The following is an 18,827-nucleotide window of genomic DNA, read 5'->3' on the forward strand; positions in this document are numbered from 1 at the left end:
AGGAAGGAAGGAAGGAAGGAAGGAAGGAAGGAAGGAAGGAAGGAAGGGGAGAGAAAGAGAAAGAAAGGAGGGAGGGAGGAAAGGAAGGAAGGAGAAAGAAAGGGAGGGAAGGAAAGAAGGAAGAAGAGAGGAAAGGAAAGGGGAAAGGGAGGAAGGAATGAAGGGAAGGAAGGAAAAAGGGAAGGAAGGAGGGAGGGAGGAAGGGAGGGAAGGATGGAGGGAGGGAAAGAAGGATTAGGCTTCAATTTGATTTGGCACACTTGGTAGCTGTGTCACCTCAGGCAAGTGGTTTAACCTCTCTAAGCCTCTATTTTCGTCATCTGCAAAGTGAGGTCATTGATAGTACCCACTTCCCATGTTTGCATTAGCCATGCAATAATGGGGAAATGTCAGTGCAAGTTTTGGCAAATGGTGACGTTTCAAGCAACTGTAGCTGTTAGGATAAGAAAGCAATGGTGCTGGCCGGGCCCGGTGGCTCACACCTGTAATCCCAGCACTTTGGGAGGCTGAGATGGGCGGATCACAAGGTCAGGAGATCGAGACCATCCTGGCTAACATGGTGAAACCCCGTCTCTACTAAAAATACAAAAAGTTAGCTGAGCGTGGTGGCGGGTGCCTGTAGTCCCAGCTACTCGGGAGGCTGAGGCAGGAGAATGGCGTGAACCTGGGATGTTACAGTGAGCCAAGGTCGTGCCACTGCACTCTAGCCTGGGTGACACAGCGAGACTCCGTCTCAAAAAAAAAAAGAAAGAAAGCAATGGTGAGAAGGAGGAGGGAGCCCAGGAATCCTGGCTGGGGGCAAGAGAGGCAGAGACTCAAGCAGAAGCACTTGAGAACCACGACGAGTTAGAGGGTGCCCGGTATACAGCCACCTTCCTCCTGCCTCTGCCACTCTCACCACTGGCCTCTCTCCTGCAGAGGGCCTGCATCGATTTCGCCATCAGCGCCAAGCCGCTGACACGACACATGCCGCAGAACAAGCAGAGCTTCCAGTACCGCATGTGGCAGTTCGTGGTGTCTCCGCCTTTCGAGTACACGATCATGGCCATGATCGCCCTCAACACCATCGTGCTTATGATGAAGGTAAGCGCCCTACACCAACCCCCAGCACTGCTTAAGCCCCACCTCGTTCCTGCCTCTACCCTCGTGAAATGAAACCATCTGCAGTTTCCCCGACATACCACATTCTGGATCACCTCTGACATTTTGTTCCTGCTATTCCCTCTACCTGACACACGGTTCCCACCACTCTCCCTGGCCAGCTGCTGCTTCCCAGCTGTACCTGCAGACCTCTTCCTCCAGAAAACCTTCCCTGACCACCCAAGACTGTTTGAGGTGCCCGTCTTAGCAGGCATCCTATCTTTATGTCACCTGCCACAAAAATCAGCGTCAGGTTGCACGACGGTGTCCCCCACCCACTTGTGAGGACTTCACCCCTGAATTCCTAGAGTCCAACAAGGATCTGGTTCGGACGGAACAAGAAGCTCTCTATAAATGTTTGATTAATGAAATGAGGGGGCTGGGCATGGTAGCCCATGCCTGTAATCCCAGAACTTTGGGAGGCCGAGGCGGGCAGATCACCTGAGGTCGTGAGTTCGAGACCAGCCTGACCAACATGGAGAAACTCCATCTCTACTAAAAATACAAAATCAGTCAAGCATAGTGGTGCGCATCTGTAATCCCAGCTACTCAGGAGGCTGAGGTAGGAGAATCGCTTGAACCCGGGAGGCGGAGGTTGCTGTGAGCCGAGATCGCGCCATTGCACTCCAGCCTGGGCAACAAGAGCGAGACTCCATCTCAAAAAAAAAAAAAAAAGAAAGAAAGAAAGAAAATAAAAGAAAAGAAAAAGAAATAGAAATGAGGGAGGAGGGGTAGGCGAGGGCCCTGAAATCCCCAGGGACAAGGAGCTGCTTCCAGAAAAAAACTCTGAGGCCGGGTGCGGTGGCTCACGCCTGTAATCCCAGCACTTTGGGAGGCCAAGACGGGCAGATCACGAGGTCAGGAGACCGAGACCATCCTGGCTAACGCGATGAAACCCAATCTCTTCTAAAAAATACAAAAAACTAGCCGGGCGAAGTGGCAGGCGCCTGTAGTCCCAGCTACTCGGGAGGCTGAGGCAGGAGAATGGCGTAAACCCGGGAGGCAGAGCTTGCAGTGAGCCGAGATCCGGCCACTGCACCCCAGCCTGGGAGACAGAGCGAGACTCCGTCTCAAAAAAAAAAAAAAAAAAAAAACTCTGAAAACCTTTCACCCTGTGCTTTGGACTCCAAAGCGTGGATTCAAGCCCAGCTCTGCCATTTCATTCATTTAACTTTGCGCAAGCAACCAGTGACTTTCTGGGGATTTGGTTCCCTGTCAATAAAATGGGAATGATAACAATAGCACCTTTGCCCCCTCCAGAGGAGGTGAGAGGATTGAATGAGAAAGTTGATGCAAGGACCTTAGCGCCTTCTCGGCACTTCAAAAACAATCATAGTGGCCAGGCGTGGTGGCTCACACCTGTAATCCCAGCCCTTTGGGAGATCGAGGCAGGCGGATCACTTGAGACCAGGTGTTTAAGACCATCCTGGCCAACATGATGAAATCCTGTCTCTACTAAAAATACAAAAATTAGCTGGGCGTGATGGCGCACGCCTACAATCCCAGCTGCTTGAGAGGCTGAGGCATGAGAATGGCTTGAACCCAGGAGGCAGAACTTGCAGTGAGCTAAGATCACCCCACTGCACTCCAGCCTGGGTGACAGAGTGAGACTCCATCTCAAAAAAAATAAGGAGGCTGGGCCTAGTGGCGCATGCCTGTAATCCCAGTACTTTGGGAGGTCAAGGCAGGCGGATCACTAGGTCAGGAGATCGAGACTACCCTGGCTAACATGGAGAAACCCCGTCTTTACTAAAAATACAAAAAGTTAGCTGGGCGTGATGGCGGGCACCTGTAGTCCCAGCTATTCAGGAGGCTGAGGCAGGAGAATGGCGTGAACCCGGGAGGCGGAGTCTGCAGTGAGCCGAGATCATGCCACTGCACTCCAGCCTGGGTGACAGAGTGAGACTCGTTCTCAAAAAAAAAAAGGAAAAAAAAGTATAATTCAGCCAGGCACAATGGTGTATGCCTATAGTCCCAACTATCAGGAGGCTAAGGTAGGAAGATTGTGAGTTCGAGCCCAGCCTGGGCAAAACAGGAAGACCCCGTCTACCAAAAAAAAAAGAGACGGGGGAAAGTTTTTTTTTTTTTTTTTTTTTGGAGACGGAGTCTCGCTCTGTCGCCTGGGCTGGGGTGCAGTGGCCGGATCTCAGCTCACTGCAAGCTCCGCCTCCCGGGTTTATGCCATTCTCCTGCCTCAGCCTCCCGAGTAGCTGGGACTACAAGCGCCCGCCACCTCGCCCGGCTAGTTTTTTGTATTTTTTTAGTAGAGACGGGGTTTCACCGTGTTAGCCAGGATGGTCTCGATCTCCTGACCTTGTGATCCGCCCGTCTCGGCCTCCCAAAGTGCTGGGATTACAGGCTTGAGCCACTGCGCCCGGCCAAGTGTTTGTTTTTTTGATGTGAAAAGAAGAGCCTAGTCCAGCGGAGAGCTGGGCTTTCCTGAACTGTGCCTCCCAACAGTGAGATTGCTCAGCCCTTGCCTAGGGCCGGAGTGTTGCCTGGAGAACAGCCCTGAAGCTGCCTCCCCACTCCCCACTCCCCACCCCTGCTCACTGACCCCTGCCACTCCTGCTTCTTTCCCCCTAGTTCTATGGGGCTTCTGTTGCTTATGAAAACGCCCTGAGGGTGTTCAACATCGTCTTCACCTCCCTCTTCTCTCTGGAATGTGTGCTGAAAGTCATGGCTTTTGGGATTCTGGTAAGTACCACCTTGGGGCTACAGCTATGGGCTTGGGAGAAGCCCAAGGGGGAGCAATGGGTGTGGACGATGGTCTCCCCACATGGCCCCAAGACCCCCAACCTCCAGGGTGGCTTCGGCATCCTGCCAGTGGCCACAGATCCTACTTAGGCATTCTTGTGTTTGCCAAGGAGTCCCAGGGAGACCCAACACATGAGTGTTACTATATGGCTGCGTATATATTCAGTTCCTCAAAATGATAGTAGTCATCATGCTGGGAGTTGTTAGCATCCATTTTAGAGATAAGAAGACTGAAATCAGTCTGGGCGAGGTGGCTCATGGCTGTAATTCCAATACTTTGGGAGGCCGAGGTGGGCGGATCACCTGAGGTTGGGAGTTGGAGACCAGCCTGACCAACATGGAGAAACTCTGTCTCTACTAAAAATACAAAATTAGCCCTGTGTGGTGGCGCATGCCTGTAATCCCAGCTACTTGGGAGGCTGAGGCAGGAGAATTGCTTAAACCTGGGAGGCAGAGTTTGCAGTGAGCCGAGATCACACCACTGCACTCCAGCCTGGGCAACAAGAGTGAAACTCTGTCGCAAAAAAAAAAAAGAAAGAAAACTGAAATCAGGCTGAGCACAGTGGCTCATGCCTTTAATCCTAGCACTTCAGGAGGCCAAGACAGAAGGATCTCTTGAAGCTAGGAGTTCTCAACCAGCCTGGGCAGCAAAGCAAGCCCCTGTCCCTACAAAAAAGAAAAAAAAAAATTTAATTAGCCAGGCGTGGTAACTCGTGCCTGTAGTCCCAGCTACTTGGGAGCCTGAGGTGGGAAGATATTTTGAGCCCATGAGGTGGAGGTTGCTGTGAGCTATGAGCTATGATCATGCCACTGCACCCCAGCCTGGGCAACAGCAAGACTCCACATTTAAAAAAGAAACACAGAGGTTGGGCACAGTGACTCACACTTGTAATCCCAGCACTTTGGGAGGCAGAGGCGGGCAAATCACTTGAGCCCAAGGAGTTCGAGACCACCCTGACCAACATGGCAAAACCCTATCTCTACTAAAAGTACAAAAAATTAGCCTGGCGTGCTTGTGGGTGCCTGTAATCCCACCTTTTCAGGAGGATGAAGCAGGAGAATCGCTTGTACCCAGGAAGTGGAGGCCACAGTGAGCTGAGATCACACCACTGCACTCCAGCCTGAGCAACAGAGCGAGTCTCAAAAAAAATAATGATACCAAAAATAAATACGTCTTTATTTTTCACCAGCCAATAACTAAATTTTAACATTTCCTTCCATCTTAAAGGGAGACAACAAGGGTTATTAGTATTATCAACCCTTAATATTAGCAACATGACCTGTGTCACTTACAAACATCAGATATTTTCATACTGCGTTATAAGGGCTGCAGATACCTTAACATTTAATTTGCATTCATCATTGCTTTAAAATGCTGCTTGTGATTAAACCTTTTTATTCAGTATGTTAATGAAGTATATTCATTGTTAGATCGCCATTTCTTTTTTTTTTTTTTGAGACGGAGTCTCGCTCTGTCCCCCTGGCTGGAGTGCAGTGGCGTGATCTCGGCTCACTGCAAGCTCCGCCTCCCGGGATCACGCCATTCTCCTGCCCCGTCTCAACAGGGTTTCACCATGGTCTCGATCTCCTGACCTTGTGATCCGCCCGCCTCGGCCTCCCAAAGTGCTGGGATTACAGGCGTGAGCCACCGCGCCCGGCCTAGATGGCCATTTTTAAAACTTTTTTTTTTTTTTTTTTTGAGACAGAGTCTTACTCGGTTGTCTAAATTGGAGTGCAGTGGCACAATCTTGGCTCACCGAAACCTCCACCTCCTGGATTCAGGTGATTCTCCCATCTCAGCCTTCTGAGTAGGTGGGACTACAGACGCACACAAGCAAGCCCAGCTAATTTTTGTATTTTTAGTAGAGACGGGGTTTTACCATGTTGGCCAAGCTAGTCTCAAACTCCTGGCCTCAAGCAATCTGCCTGCCTCAGCCTCCCAAAATGCTGGGATTACAGGCATGAGACACCATGCCCAGCCTTAAAAAATATTTTGATAGCTATTATAAAAGGTAACCTTGCAGTCCTGGCTGTTTTGTTATGCATTTACAAGTCTTTACACATAAAATAAAATAGCCAGGGCTAGTCTCACATGGCCAAGGGGGTTCACAGAATACATACAAAAGTATTATAGTTGGTTGGGCACAGTGGCTCACACCTGTAATCCCAGCACTTTGGGAGGCAGAGGCGGGCAGATCACGAGGTCAAGAGATCCAGACTACCCTGGCCAACATGGTGAAACCCCATCTCTACTAAAAACTACAAAAATTAGCTGGGCATGGTGGCGCTTGCCTGTAGTCTCAGCTACTCGGAAGGCTAAGACAGGAGAATCATTTGAACATGGGAGGTGGAGGTTGCAGTGAGCCGAGATCATGCCACTGCATTCCAGCCTGGCGACAGAGCGAGACTCTGTCTCAAAAAAAAGGCTGGGCACGGTGGCTCACACCTGTAATCCCAGCACTTTGGGAGGCCGAGGCAGGCAAATCACGAGGTCAGGAGATCAAGACCATCCTGGCTAACACGGTGAAACCCCGTCTCTACTAAAAATACAAAAAATTAGCCAGGCATGATGGCGGGCGCCTGTAGTCCCAGCTACTCGGGAGGCTGAGGCAGGAGAATGGCGTGAACCTGGGAGGCAGAGCGTGCAGTGAGCCAAGATAGCGCCAGTGCACTCCAGCCTGGGCGAGAGCAAGACTCCGTCTCAAAACAAAAAAAAGTATTATAGTTCACACCTGTAAGCCCAGCAGTTTGGGTGGCTAAAGTGGGAGGATTGCTTGAAGGCAAGAGTTCAAGACCAGGCTGGACAACATAGCAAGACTCAGTCTCTACAAAAAAAATAAAAAAAAGGCTGGACGCAGTGGCTCGTGCCTGCAATCCCAGCACTTTGGGAGGCCAAAGTGGGCAGATCTGTTGAGACCAGGAGTTCGAGACCAGCCTAGCCAAAATAGTGAAGCCCCCTCTCTACTAAAAATACAAAAATTAGCTGGGCATGGTGGCGCACGTCTATAATCCCAGCTACTCAGGAGGCTGAGGTGTGACAGTAGTTTGAACTCAGGAGGTGGAGGGAGCCAGGATTGTGCCAGTGCACTCCAGCCTGGGTGACGGAGGGAGACTCTGTCTCAAAAACAAAACATTAAGCCGGGTGCAGTAGCTCACGCCTGTAATCCCAGCATTTTGGGATGTCGAGGCAGGCAGATCACGAGATCAAGACCATCCTGGCTAACATGGTAAAACCTCATCTCTACTAAAAATATAAAAAATTAGCCGGGCGTGGTGGCGGGCGCCTGTAGTCCCAGCTACTCAGGAGGCTGAGGCAGGAGAATGGCGTGAACCCGGGAGGCGGAGCTTGCAGTGAGCCAAGATGGCACCACTGCACTCCAGCCTGGGTGACAGAGCAAGACTGTCTCAAAAAAAAATTTTTTTTAATTAAAAATTAAAAATCAAACAGGCATAGTGCATACATCTATAGTCCTAGCTACTCAGGAGACTGATGCAAGAATATTGCTTGAACCCAGTTAGTCAGAGTTGCAATGAGCTACAATTGCACCATTGCACTTCAGCCTAAGTGACAGAGTGAGACCCCATCCCTAAAAGAATAAAAATTGGCCGGGCACGGTGGCTCACGCCTGTAATCCCAGCACTTTGGGAGGCCAAGGCGGGTAGATCACAAGGTGAGGAGATTGAGACCATCTTGTCTAACATGGTGAAACCCTATCTCTACTAAAAATACAAAAAATATTTTTTGTGGTGGTACGCGCCTATAGTCTCAGCTATTCAGGAGGCTGAGGCAAGAGAATAGCTTGAACCCAGGAGATGGAGGTTGCAGTGAGCTGAGATCGTGCCACTGCACTCCAACCTGGGCGACAGAGTGAGACTCCATCTCAAAAAATACATAAATAATAAGAAAATGAAGATTATTTTTAAAAAATTGGAGGGCTGGGTGTGATGGCTCATACCTGTAATCCCAGCACTTTGGGAGCCTAAGGCAGGCAGATCCCTTGAGGTCAGGAGTTCAGGGCCAGCCTGGACAACATGGTGAAACCCCATCTCTACTAAAAATATAACAATTAGCAGGGCGTGGTGGCGCATGCCTGTAATCCCAGCTACTCGGGAAGCTGAGGCATGACAATCTCTTGAACCCGGGAGGCGGAGGTTGCAGTGAGCCGAGATCACGCATTGCACTCCAGCCTGGGTGACAGAACGAGACTTTGTCTCAAAAAAAAAAAAAAAAAAAATTAAGGTGAGGAAGGCTTATGCTAATGGACTGGGACTTGAAGTAAAGTGACATATTGCAGGCCCCCAGTGTGTGGCCAAGGTGAGACTTGAACCAGGACATCCGTTCTCTTGACCACCAGCTTAGTCCATCCCTTTGAAGAGAATGACCTACAGCCTGGGTCTCAGCCAGGGTCTCAGGAAACCAAGTTCCCACCTTGGCTTACAGAGGTGGTTAGGGGCATCAGCTTTAGCACCAGAATTCTAGGTTCAGATCTTGCCTGGTCCTATACAAGCTTTGTCACCTCCCCATCATTGAAAGGAGCCATCTTCCCCCTCCACCTCAGCAGAGCCCTGGTAAGCAGCAAATGCACTAATATGCACATAGAGGACTGAGGATAAAACCTGGCCTGGAGTGAGCACTCAGTAAATGCTAGGGGCCAGGCACGGTGGCTGACACCTGTAATCTCAGCACTTTGGGAGGCTGAGGCGGGTGGATCGCTTGAGCCCAGGAGTCTGAGACCGACCTGGACAACACAGTGAGATTCTGTCTCTACAAAAAGTACAAAAATCAGCCTGGTGTGGTGGCGTGCACCTGCAGTCCCGTCTACTCAGGAGGCTGAGGTTGGAGGATGGATTCAGCCCAGGAGGTCAAGGCTGCAGTGAGTCGTGATTGAGCCACTGCACCCCACTGTGGGTGACAGAGCAAGACCCTCTATCAAAATAAATAAATAAATGCTAGGAAAGGGGTCCTAATAATGGACCTTTTTTCTTCCGGAACAGTGGCTTTGCTTTGGTAGAGATGCTACTTATTAGAAGCACTTGAGGCCAGGTGTGGTGGCTTATGCCTATAGTCCCAGCACTTTGGGACTCCTGCCAAGGCAGGAGAATTGCTTGAACCCAGGGGTTTTAGAACAGCCTGGGCAACATAGCAAGACCTCATCTCTACAAAAAAATGGAAACTTAGCCAGCATAGTGGCACATGACTGTTGTCCTAACTACTTAGGCTAAGGCAGGAGGATTACTTAAGCCCAGGAGTTCAAGGCTGCAGTGAGCTGTGATCACATCACTGCCCTCCAGCCTGGACACAACACAAGACTCAGACTCTTAAAAAATAAAAAAGAAGCACTTCGGGAAATTTCTTAAAATGAAATGATACCCTGAGCCTACCCCTAGAGGTTCTGATTCACTTGGTTTGATGAAGCGGGGGAAATCACTGAATCTGTAATTTTTTGTTTTTTTTTTTTTTTTTTTTTTTTTTTTTTTTTTTTTGAGGTGGCTACTCACTCTGTCACCCAGGCTGGAGTGCAGTGGTGCAATCTTGGCTCACTGCAACCTCTGCCTCCCAGGTTCAAGCAATTGTCCTGCCTCAGCCTCCCAACTAGCTGAGATTACAGGTGGCCACCATCACGCCCAGCTAATTTTTGTATTTTTAGCAGAGATGGGGATTCATCATGTCAGCCAGGTTGGTCTCCAACTTCTGACCTCGGGTGATCTGCCCGCCTCAGCCTCCCAAAGTGCTGGGATTACAGGTGTAAGCCACCAGGCCCGGCCTAGCCCCTACTTTTCAGGGACCTGCCCTGGGGCTTTGCCACCCTCATATTCCAGTTGGATTACAGGCGTGAGCCACTGCACCCAGCCTGCAGTTATTTTATTCTGAGTTGGTCTTCTGCTGGTGAAGTGATTCTTCCACTGGGGCCTGGAGCTGCATGTCTCTCACCCTGCCAATCCTGCAAGAGCCAGCACTGAGCTTCCCCTCTGCTTTCTGGTTTTATTGTTTTTGTGTTTGTTTTTGTTTCTGAGATGGGGGTCTCACTCTGTTGCCCAGGCTGGTCTTGAACTCATAGCCTCAAGCAGTTGTCCCTCCTTGGCCTTCCAAAGTGCTGGAATTATAGGCATGAGCCACCATGTCTGGTCTCCCCTTTCAGTTTTAAATGAAGCCACACGTTCCCCGTGTAACATTCGAGAGATAGAGGGGAGCTCTCTAGCCTAGGAGTTTAGGTCTGTGACCAAACGCCTATAAAGTTGTCTATGTTTGGACTCCCATGGAAGCAGAGCCTGAGACAAGGATTCAGTGCAAGGAATTTATCTGGGATGCAAGGCAGTAAGGGACAGGGGAAGAGACACAGGGACAGAAAGGCAACCAGGAAAGAGTGTATTATTAAGCCAGTTCCTGCTGTGGACAAATGGGGCTCAGTTTCAGTGGGGACCTCCAGGAGGCAGCAGAGAGCACATAGCACAGAGTCATCCCACCTCACAGGGAGGGAGTTGGGGTATTTATCCTCCAGTGCCCGTCAGACATAATCAAAGGTCATTCCCAGGGAAGCTATTAATTCCCTAACACATGTGCAGCCAGAGAGAGACCCTGGGCCAAGTAATGTACTGTAGGTGTGCAGATAAGATATGGGCAGGGCCCCAGCAACATCTGCCAAAATGCCAAAAGTGCCAGTAGGACCTGAATTCCTTTTTTTTTTTTTTTTTTTTTACGGAGTCTCGCACTATGGCCCAGGCTGGAGTGCAGTGGTGCAATCTCTGCTCACTGCAAGCTCTGCCTCCCAGGTGCACACCATTCACCTGCTTCAGCCTCCCGAGGAGCTGGGACTACAGGCACCTGCCACCACGCCTGGCTAATTTTTTTTTTTTTTTTTTGTATTTTTAGTAGAGATGGGATTTCACTGTGTTAGCCAGGATGGTCTTGATCTCCTGACCTCGTGATCCACCTGCCTCGGCCTCCCAGAGTTCTGGGATTACAGGTGTGAGCCACCGCACCCAGCCCCATGAATTCCTTTTATAGGCAGTTGCGAAACAACAACATCCCATCTGTTGAGCACCTACTGTATATTCCATGCTCGGTGACCCACATTCATTATCTGATTGCTGTGTTACCGCTGCCTCCCAGAGAAGGGCGCAGAGGCCCCAGGCACTTCAACTAGGAGGAAAGCACAGCTCTAAAGTCAGGCTCCTTCTCTGTAAGGTAGAGGGGCTACTTCAGGGTCACACTGACCACCGCAACCCCTGACCTGGCCTCTGCTTCTGCGAAGATGCTGAGAAGGCCCTGTGTTTTGTGTTTTGAGTCCCACTGACCCCAGAGGGGAGGGCCATCTCTTTGACCCAGACTCTTGGGTCCAGACTGGGATACCATCCATCACCATGTCAGTACCCGGTTGAGGGGAGTCAGAGATAGGAGGAGACCTTGTGGGACTTGAGGCTGTGACTGTTTTCCAAATAATGTGGAGTATTTCCATATTTTAGCAACAGAAAGGCTATGCTTGTGTTTCCCCTTGAGCCAGCACCCAGCCCAGGAATGTAGCAGTCAGGATAGATCAAGGGAAGCTGTAATAACAAACAGCCCCCACATCTCAGTGACTTAAATTGATGGGAAAGTTTTTTTACACTCAGCAGAGAAGCTGTTTGCCTCATAGTTACTCAGGGACCCAGCCTCACAGAGTAGCTGCCATTCGAAATGTTACTGGTCACCAAGCCCAGGGTTGAGAGGCTAGAGAGGCCAATGCTGACCAGAAAGTGACCACACTGCTTCCACTCACAGCACATTGCTGCACCTAGACACACATGGCCCCGTCTAAACACAAGGGGGCCAGGAAGTGCATGTGCCTGAAAGGCCTCAAAGCCCCATGTCCAGTTCCTGTTCTGTACCCTGTTACTATCTTCCTCCAGATCAGGAAATGGAGGCCCAGAGAGGTTAAGCCACTTGCCCATAGCTACACAGCTCTGGCTGCAGAGTTAGGATTTGAACCCAGAGTCTCCTTTCTTCTTGAGTATGCTGCCAACCTAGTGGGGTCCTGAACAGACTGTGGGCTCTCTGAGGCCTGGGTTCAAATCCTGGCTTTACATCTCTGTGCTGCTAGCCTCAGGCAGATGAGTGGCTTGGTCACCTCCTAGAAAATGGGTATAGCTGGGAGCGGTGGCTCATGCCTGTAATCCCAACACTTTGGAAGGCCGAGGTGGGCAGATCACTTGAGGTCAGGAGTTCGAGACCAGCCTGACCAACATGATGAAACCCCGTTTCTACTAAAAATACAAAAATTAGCTGGGTGTGGTGGCGTGCACCTGTGGTCCCAGCTACTTGGGAGGCTGAGGCAGGAGAACTGCTTGAACCCAGGAGGCAGAGGTTACAGTGAGCCAAGATCGCGCCACTGCACTCCAGCCTGAGCGACACAGTGAGACTCCATCTCAAAAAAAAAAAAAGAAAAAGAAAGAAAATGGGTGATAACCATTGCCTCCAGGATCTTCATGAGGATCTCAATGATGTCATTTATAAAGCCCCTGGGGTCTCGGGAGCCCTCAAAAATGCTGGAGAGAGAAGCCACAGCTCTGAAGAGCAGCCCCAGCCCCATGGAGCTGAAGCAGGGACTGGAGGCCCCCTCTGGGGCCAGGCCAATCATGGGAAGGCCCCCGGGGGTTCCCAGGGAGGGAGACTCAGTGCAGATGATGTTGAACAGCCTTTACCGCAGCCCTTTGAACAACCACAGCTGTCCCAGGCACTCCGCTGATTGGCAGCTGTGCCTCTCACATGCCCCCAGCCAGCCTAGGGGAGCCGGGAGCCAAGCCCTCTGTTGGCATCTCTGTCTTGTGGGTCCCCATTCTAGAATTATTTCCGCGATGCCTGGAACATCTTCGACTTTGTGACCGTTCTGGGCAGCATCACCGACATCCTCGTGACTGAGTTTGGGGTAAGTCTCCCACCAGCTTCTCTCTGGGTGACTCTGGGCTGGACAAGGCAGGTGGCGGGGGGCGGGGAAGCATTTCCAGAAGCAGTGGGTCCCGATAGCCACAGCTGCTTGAGCCAGCACTTGGCCATGACCAGAGAGGGAGAACTGGGGGCCCCGGGGACAAGGGCAGCCCCTCAAGAGGGCATCGTGGGGAGATGGGGACGACCAAAGCCTGGCTGTAGGGCCAGCACTGAGGGGTGGGCCTCCCTGCAATCTGGCCTAGGAGTGAATAATGCAGATGAGTACATTGAGGGAACTGAGACACTTAAAAGCTCCTAAAGCTGAGCCGGCTCCCAAACACCGCCCCATGTCAGGAGCCCAACAAGAATGAGTTTCAAGTCAATTTTGTTTAAACCAACCCGCTCCTGGTTCATGGGCAGGAGAGAGCCCCAGCCCTCAGGCCAGAGTGGGAACACGACTCCCAGGGCCATAGTGGGGTCCCCAGGGTGTCTTCCCTCCTCTAGCCCCAGGCCTGGGAGACTCTCAACATGGGGGTCTCTGGACCTCCCTGCACTGGCCCCACAGGACACATTGCCCTTCTCCTCTTCTGGAAGACTCAGGGCCCCAGAGTTCCTGTCCCAGACCCTCTCCTTGGCCATCTGCCAGTGAGCTCAGGCTTGGGGTCCCTCAGGAGATTGAGGGGAGGGTAGAAGATCCTTGCAGGGGGAAGCAGTGGTCAAAGGGCATCAAAGCCAAGGGTTAAGGGTGATATCAATGTCATCTTAATAACAATAAAAATAACAATAGCTCACAAGAATCTCAGCCTTGCTGTGTGCCAGGGAACTGTGCTAAGTGGTTTACGTGGATTGGCTCAGGGTAGAGGTCTTGGTCTCAGCTTGTAAGAGAATTCCCTCGGAGGGTTCAGCTGAAGGCACCCAAATGCAGAGATCACTGGTGGAAGGGAAGGAAAGGGGATCCACAAGGCTGGCAAGGTGCCCAGTGACTAGCTACCATAGGGAGCCGTTACCTGCCCAGGTGCTGAAGTGGGGAGAGAACCTGAGCAGGAGGCCAGGAGATGCCACCAAATGGGACCTGTCCTGTCAATGTGGAGGGACAGAGACCAGGGCCAAAGCAGGTGGAGTGCAATAAGAGAGAAACACCCCAACCTTTCTCTCCCCTCGTCCCTTGTCTCCTGCCAGAGCCTCCCATTGGCCAAGGTAAACCAGAAGGAAGCTGAATATGATGCTCAGAGCAGGCAGAGAAGTCAGGAGAATAGAACTGAGTGTGGTCAGGCCTGAGAAAGAGGGTATTGCCCCGTTTCACAGATGGGAAAACTGACCCTCAGCCAGGCACGGTGGCTCACGCCTGTGATCCCAGCACTTTGGGAGGCCGAAGCCGGTGGATCGCCCTGAGGCCAGGAGTTCAAGACCAGCCTGGCCAACATGGTGAAACCCTCTCTCTACTGATAATACAAAAAAAAATTAGCCAGGCGTGGTGGCACATGCCTGTAATCCCAGCTACTCGGGAGGCTGAGGCAGGAGAATTGCTTGAACCTGGAAGGCAGAGGTTGCAGTGAGCCGAGATCACACCATTGCACTCCAGCCTGGGTGACAAGAGCGAAACTCCTTCTCAAGACAATAAAAAGAAAGAAAACTGATCTTCAATGCCTGGGCAAGTGAGAGATACTCCCAAAGTCGCAAAGCCAGGCCTGAGTGACTCCTGAGAGTACACTGACAGCTCCTGAGGTGTCCCAGTCAGATCACCCTACAGAAAAGGATCCATTAGCCTGCTCTTCCCTCCTAGAAGGCCAGGAGGGGCTGGGGAACTACACAAAAGAGGGGGCCATTCTTTGATGTGTCCCACGGCACCTGCACCCAAGTGATACACGCTTATTTGCCTTCAGCTCCAGTGAGCCAGAATTTTCCCCTTCCCCTCACCCTATCCCTGAAACCTTCCTCTAGAGGGTTCTTGCCCACCTGGGGTCTCTCTCCACTGGGGCGCCCCCACCTGGCCATTGTCCTGAGTTTCTAGAGAGGGCTGGAGCTCCAGCTGGCAGTCAAAATATCTTGCCACCCAGCTACACACAAGACAGCCTTGAACCAATGTCCCTTTGGGTCAAGAGGTTGGAGGGATGGTCCCGCTCCCCAGAAGGGCAGTTGGGGTGGAGGAAGTTAGCTGAAACCTTCAATCACCACTTCAGTAAACCTTCACTCTCACTACAGTAAGACAGCTGTAGGGATAGGTTCCAACGGCCTGTTCTCCTGGCTGGCAGGAAGATGGGGCATGAGGTATGCATGGACATAAGGACTATTGCAGTAGCCAAACAGCTCCCAGCCCTCCCTACCAGCTGTTTGATCTTGGACAACTTGTGCTATCTCTTCTCATGTAGAGTGGCTAACTATTGCAACCAGCCTCAGACACTTGCAAGACTCACATTGATGAATGCACTCAAAAGACATTCATTGAACACCTACTGTGTGCCAGGTGTGATTATAGGTGCTGGAGACAGAGCAAGAAGGAAGGGTGCCAAACAAAACAGACCAAGAATACAGAATGTCCGCTCCCATAGAGCTGACATTCTAGGGAGGGAGATAGGAAGTTTTTACAAGTAAAAGCATCAACGGGCCGGGTGCGGTGGCTCACGCCTGTAATCTCAGCACTTTGGGAGGCCAAAGCGGGTGGATCGCTTGAGGTCAGGAGTTCAAGACCAGCCTGGCGAACATGGTGAAACCCTGTCTCTACTAAAAATACAAAAATTAGCCGGGCGTGGTGGCAGGTGCCTGTAATCCCAGCTACTCAGGAGGAGTTAGGCAGGAGAATCACTTGATTCTCAGGAGGCAAGAGGTTGCAGTGAGCCAACATTGTGCCAGTGTACTCCAGCCTGAAGTGAAACTTCAGAGTGAAACTCTGTCTCAAAAGAAAATAAAAGAAGAAAGAGAAAGAAAGAAGAAAGAGAGAAAAAAGAAAGAGAAAGAAAGAAAGAAAAAAGAAAGAAAGAAAGAGAGAGAGAGAGAAAGAGAAAGAGAAAGAGGAGGAGGGAGGGAGGGAAAAAAATAAATCAACGTGAAGTGCTTGGCACAGAACCTGCCAGGAAACCAGGAGTTTGAGAATGGTGGTTGTCATTATTACTGCTATTGTTGTTGTTATTGTGAATGGGTGTGTAGTTGTGTTAGCTAGCCCTAAATTATAATCAATTTGAGGGAAAGATAGTGGGTGGGTGTTTGGGTGCTTCTAGGACAATTAAGTCCCAACCTGGAGTAGGGAGAGGCATGTCCTGGCGGGCAAGGAGGTCTCAGTTGCCCCTTTCTGCCTCCCAGGTAAGCCCACTAATTCTGAGGCCAGGGCCTGGCCAGGCTGAGACAGGAAGTGCCAGATTCTTGGGAGGGCAGGTCCCTGGGGTTTAGGGGGCAGAGGGCATGCGGCAGTACTAACCAGTGCTGCCTCAGCTGCCGCCCCCAAGTGGCTGGGGTGACGTGGGTTTGCCCTGTGTGCAATGGATAATGACTGTGTTTCTTGTCTTGTCTCTTTTCATGCCTGCTCTTAAAACTGTATATTGGCGCAACGCCGTCTGAAAAACTCATCCAATCAAAATGCACTATGAAATTCATTTGTTCATCCATGACATGGTCTGTGTGTTCATACACCAATGACTTATCTCCCAACCCACCGCCACCACCACCCCCACTCCCCGCCCGGGAACCGAAACCCATTGGTTTTTTGGCACTGGTTACAAATCAACCTAAAAAATGCTGAACACGCCTCCCCAACTGCCCCCGCCCGCCCGCTCCCCCTCATCTTCAACATCTGCATCTAGAATCCGGTTGGTCTTACTTCTTTCTGAAGTCTAAATGCCTTACATTAACTGTGAACGCATCTCCTCGCATCGGCATTGCATGCCACACCCTGCCTCTCCAACGTGGGATGCCTGACGCTCTCCCCACCCCTCCGCTCCCCTCTGTCTGTCTGTCCGTCCTCCCGCCCCCAGCCCCTGTGCCTCCCACTTCCTGCAGACTCTGGCTGTTTTTTATCAGGTTCTGAATGGAGGTTTTCTGTTTGGGGTGTTTTGCATCTTTTGCAGAGAAAGGGATGGGTTTTGCCAGCGCAGCACCTCTGTCTCTCACCCCATCCCGCACACACATCCCGTACACTCAGAGACAATGGAGGCAAATCCACTCCCAGCCACCTCCTACCTCTCCTGTCCCCCGTTCAGCTCCATGGACCCCAGGCCCCAGGAAAGCTGCCAACTGTCTCCTTGTCCCTCCAGCTCTCACCATCCTGCTGTCCCCAAACCTCCATCTCAAGCCCACAAGATCTTTGGCCTTGACCAGCAGTCTTGACTCTCCAAGTCTAATAAAGGAGACGTGAAGGCCAGGCAGTGTGCCAGCAAAGATTCTCAGGCAGAGGAACTCAGAAGTGCCGGACTCGGATCTGGTAGCTTCATGTGGGGCCGGCCCACTGAGGCCCTGTCCTGGAGCCTTGAACTGCACGTGCACACACAGTCACACAGTCACTGCGCACACACAGTCACTGCGCACAGACACTGCACACACAGTCAATGCGTACACATAGTCACTGCACACACAGACACTGCACAGTCACTGTGTACACACAGTCACTGCACACAGTCACCACACACACACTGCACAGAGTCACTATGCACACACACTGCACACAGTCACTGCACACACAGTCACTGCACACAGACAGTGCACACAATCACTGCACACAGACACTGCACACAATCACTGCACACAGACACTGCACAGTCACTGTGCACACAGTCACTATGCACACAGACACTGTGCACACAGTCACTGGGCACACACAGACACTGCACACAGACACTGCACACAGTCACTGTACACAGACACTGCACACACTGTCACTGTGCACAAGTCACTATGCACACACACAGTCACTGCACACAGTCACTGCACAGACACTGCACACGCAGTCACTGCACACAAAGTCACTATGCACACACACAGTCACTGTGTACACAGTCACTGCACACAGTCACCACACAGTCACACATACACACAGTCACCACACACACAGACACACATACACATAGTCACTGCACACAGTCACTATACACACACTGCACACAGTCACTGCACACTCACAGTCACTGCACACAGAACTGCAGTCACTGCACACAATCACTGCACACAGACACTGCACACACAGTCACTGTGCACATGTCACTGCGAACACAGTCACTATGCACACACAGTCACTGGGCGCACAATCACTGCACACAGACACTGCACACACAGTCACTGCACACACAGTCTCTGTGCACACAGACACTGCGCACACAGTCACTGTGCACAGTCACTCTGCACACAGTCACTGTGCAGTCACTATGAGCACAGTCTCTGTGCGCACACAGTCACTGCACACACAGTCACTATGCACACACCACACACACAGTCACTGCGCACACAATCACTATGCACTCATAGTCACTGTGCACAGTCACTGCACACAGACACTACACACACAGTCACTGCACACAGTCACTGCACACACAGTTACTATGCACAGTCACTGTGCAGGCACAGATACTGCACACAGACACCGCACACACACAGTCACTATGCAGTCACTGTGCACACAGTCACTATGCAAACAGTCACTGCACACAATCACTATGCACACACTGTCACTGCACACAGTCACTGCACACACAGTATGCACACATACACTGCACACCCAGTCACTGCACACTGCACAGTCACTGCAGGCACAGTCACTATGCACACACACTGCACTGTCACTATACACACACAGTCACTGCACACACAGTCAATATGCACACACAGTCACTGCACACACAGTCAATATGCACACACAGTCACTGCAGTCACACTGCACACACAGTCTATGTACCCACACACTGAACACACAGTCGCTATGCACACAGTCACTGCAGGCACAGTCACTATGCACACACAGTCACTATGCATACAGTCACTATGCACACACAGTCACTGTGCACACACACAGTCACTGCACACACAGTCACTGTGCAGTCTATGCACA

The 18,827-nt window shown here is 51.2% G+C and overlaps 1 protein-coding gene across 3 annotated transcripts in view; it reads left to right on the plus strand.

Moving 5' to 3' along the window:
- The window catches only part of CACNA1A (calcium voltage-gated channel subunit alpha1 A), a 312,076-nt gene that overhangs the window by 256,254 nt on the left and 36,995 nt on the right, over positions 1 to 18,827 (plus strand). For 2 of the 3 annotated variants that reach the window (XM_023188767.2, XM_023188769.1), the window contains exons 29-31: positions 919 to 1,083; positions 3,727 to 3,837; positions 12,717 to 12,800. In XM_023188767.2, the coding sequence (XP_023044535.1) occupies positions 919 to 1,083; positions 3,727 to 3,837; positions 12,717 to 12,800 (360 nt within the window). Of the gene's footprint in view, positions 1 to 918; positions 1,084 to 3,726; positions 3,838 to 12,716; positions 12,801 to 16,593; positions 16,600 to 18,827 lie in introns of all 3 variants that reach the window. The other variant, XM_023188768.1, reaches the window with a different exon arrangement.

This window comes from Piliocolobus tephrosceles, chromosome 21 (genome assembly GCF_002776525.5).
Source record: "Piliocolobus tephrosceles isolate RC106 chromosome 21, ASM277652v3, whole genome shotgun sequence".
Classification (NCBI taxonomy): Eukaryota; Metazoa; Chordata; class Mammalia; order Primates; family Cercopithecidae; genus Piliocolobus; species Piliocolobus tephrosceles.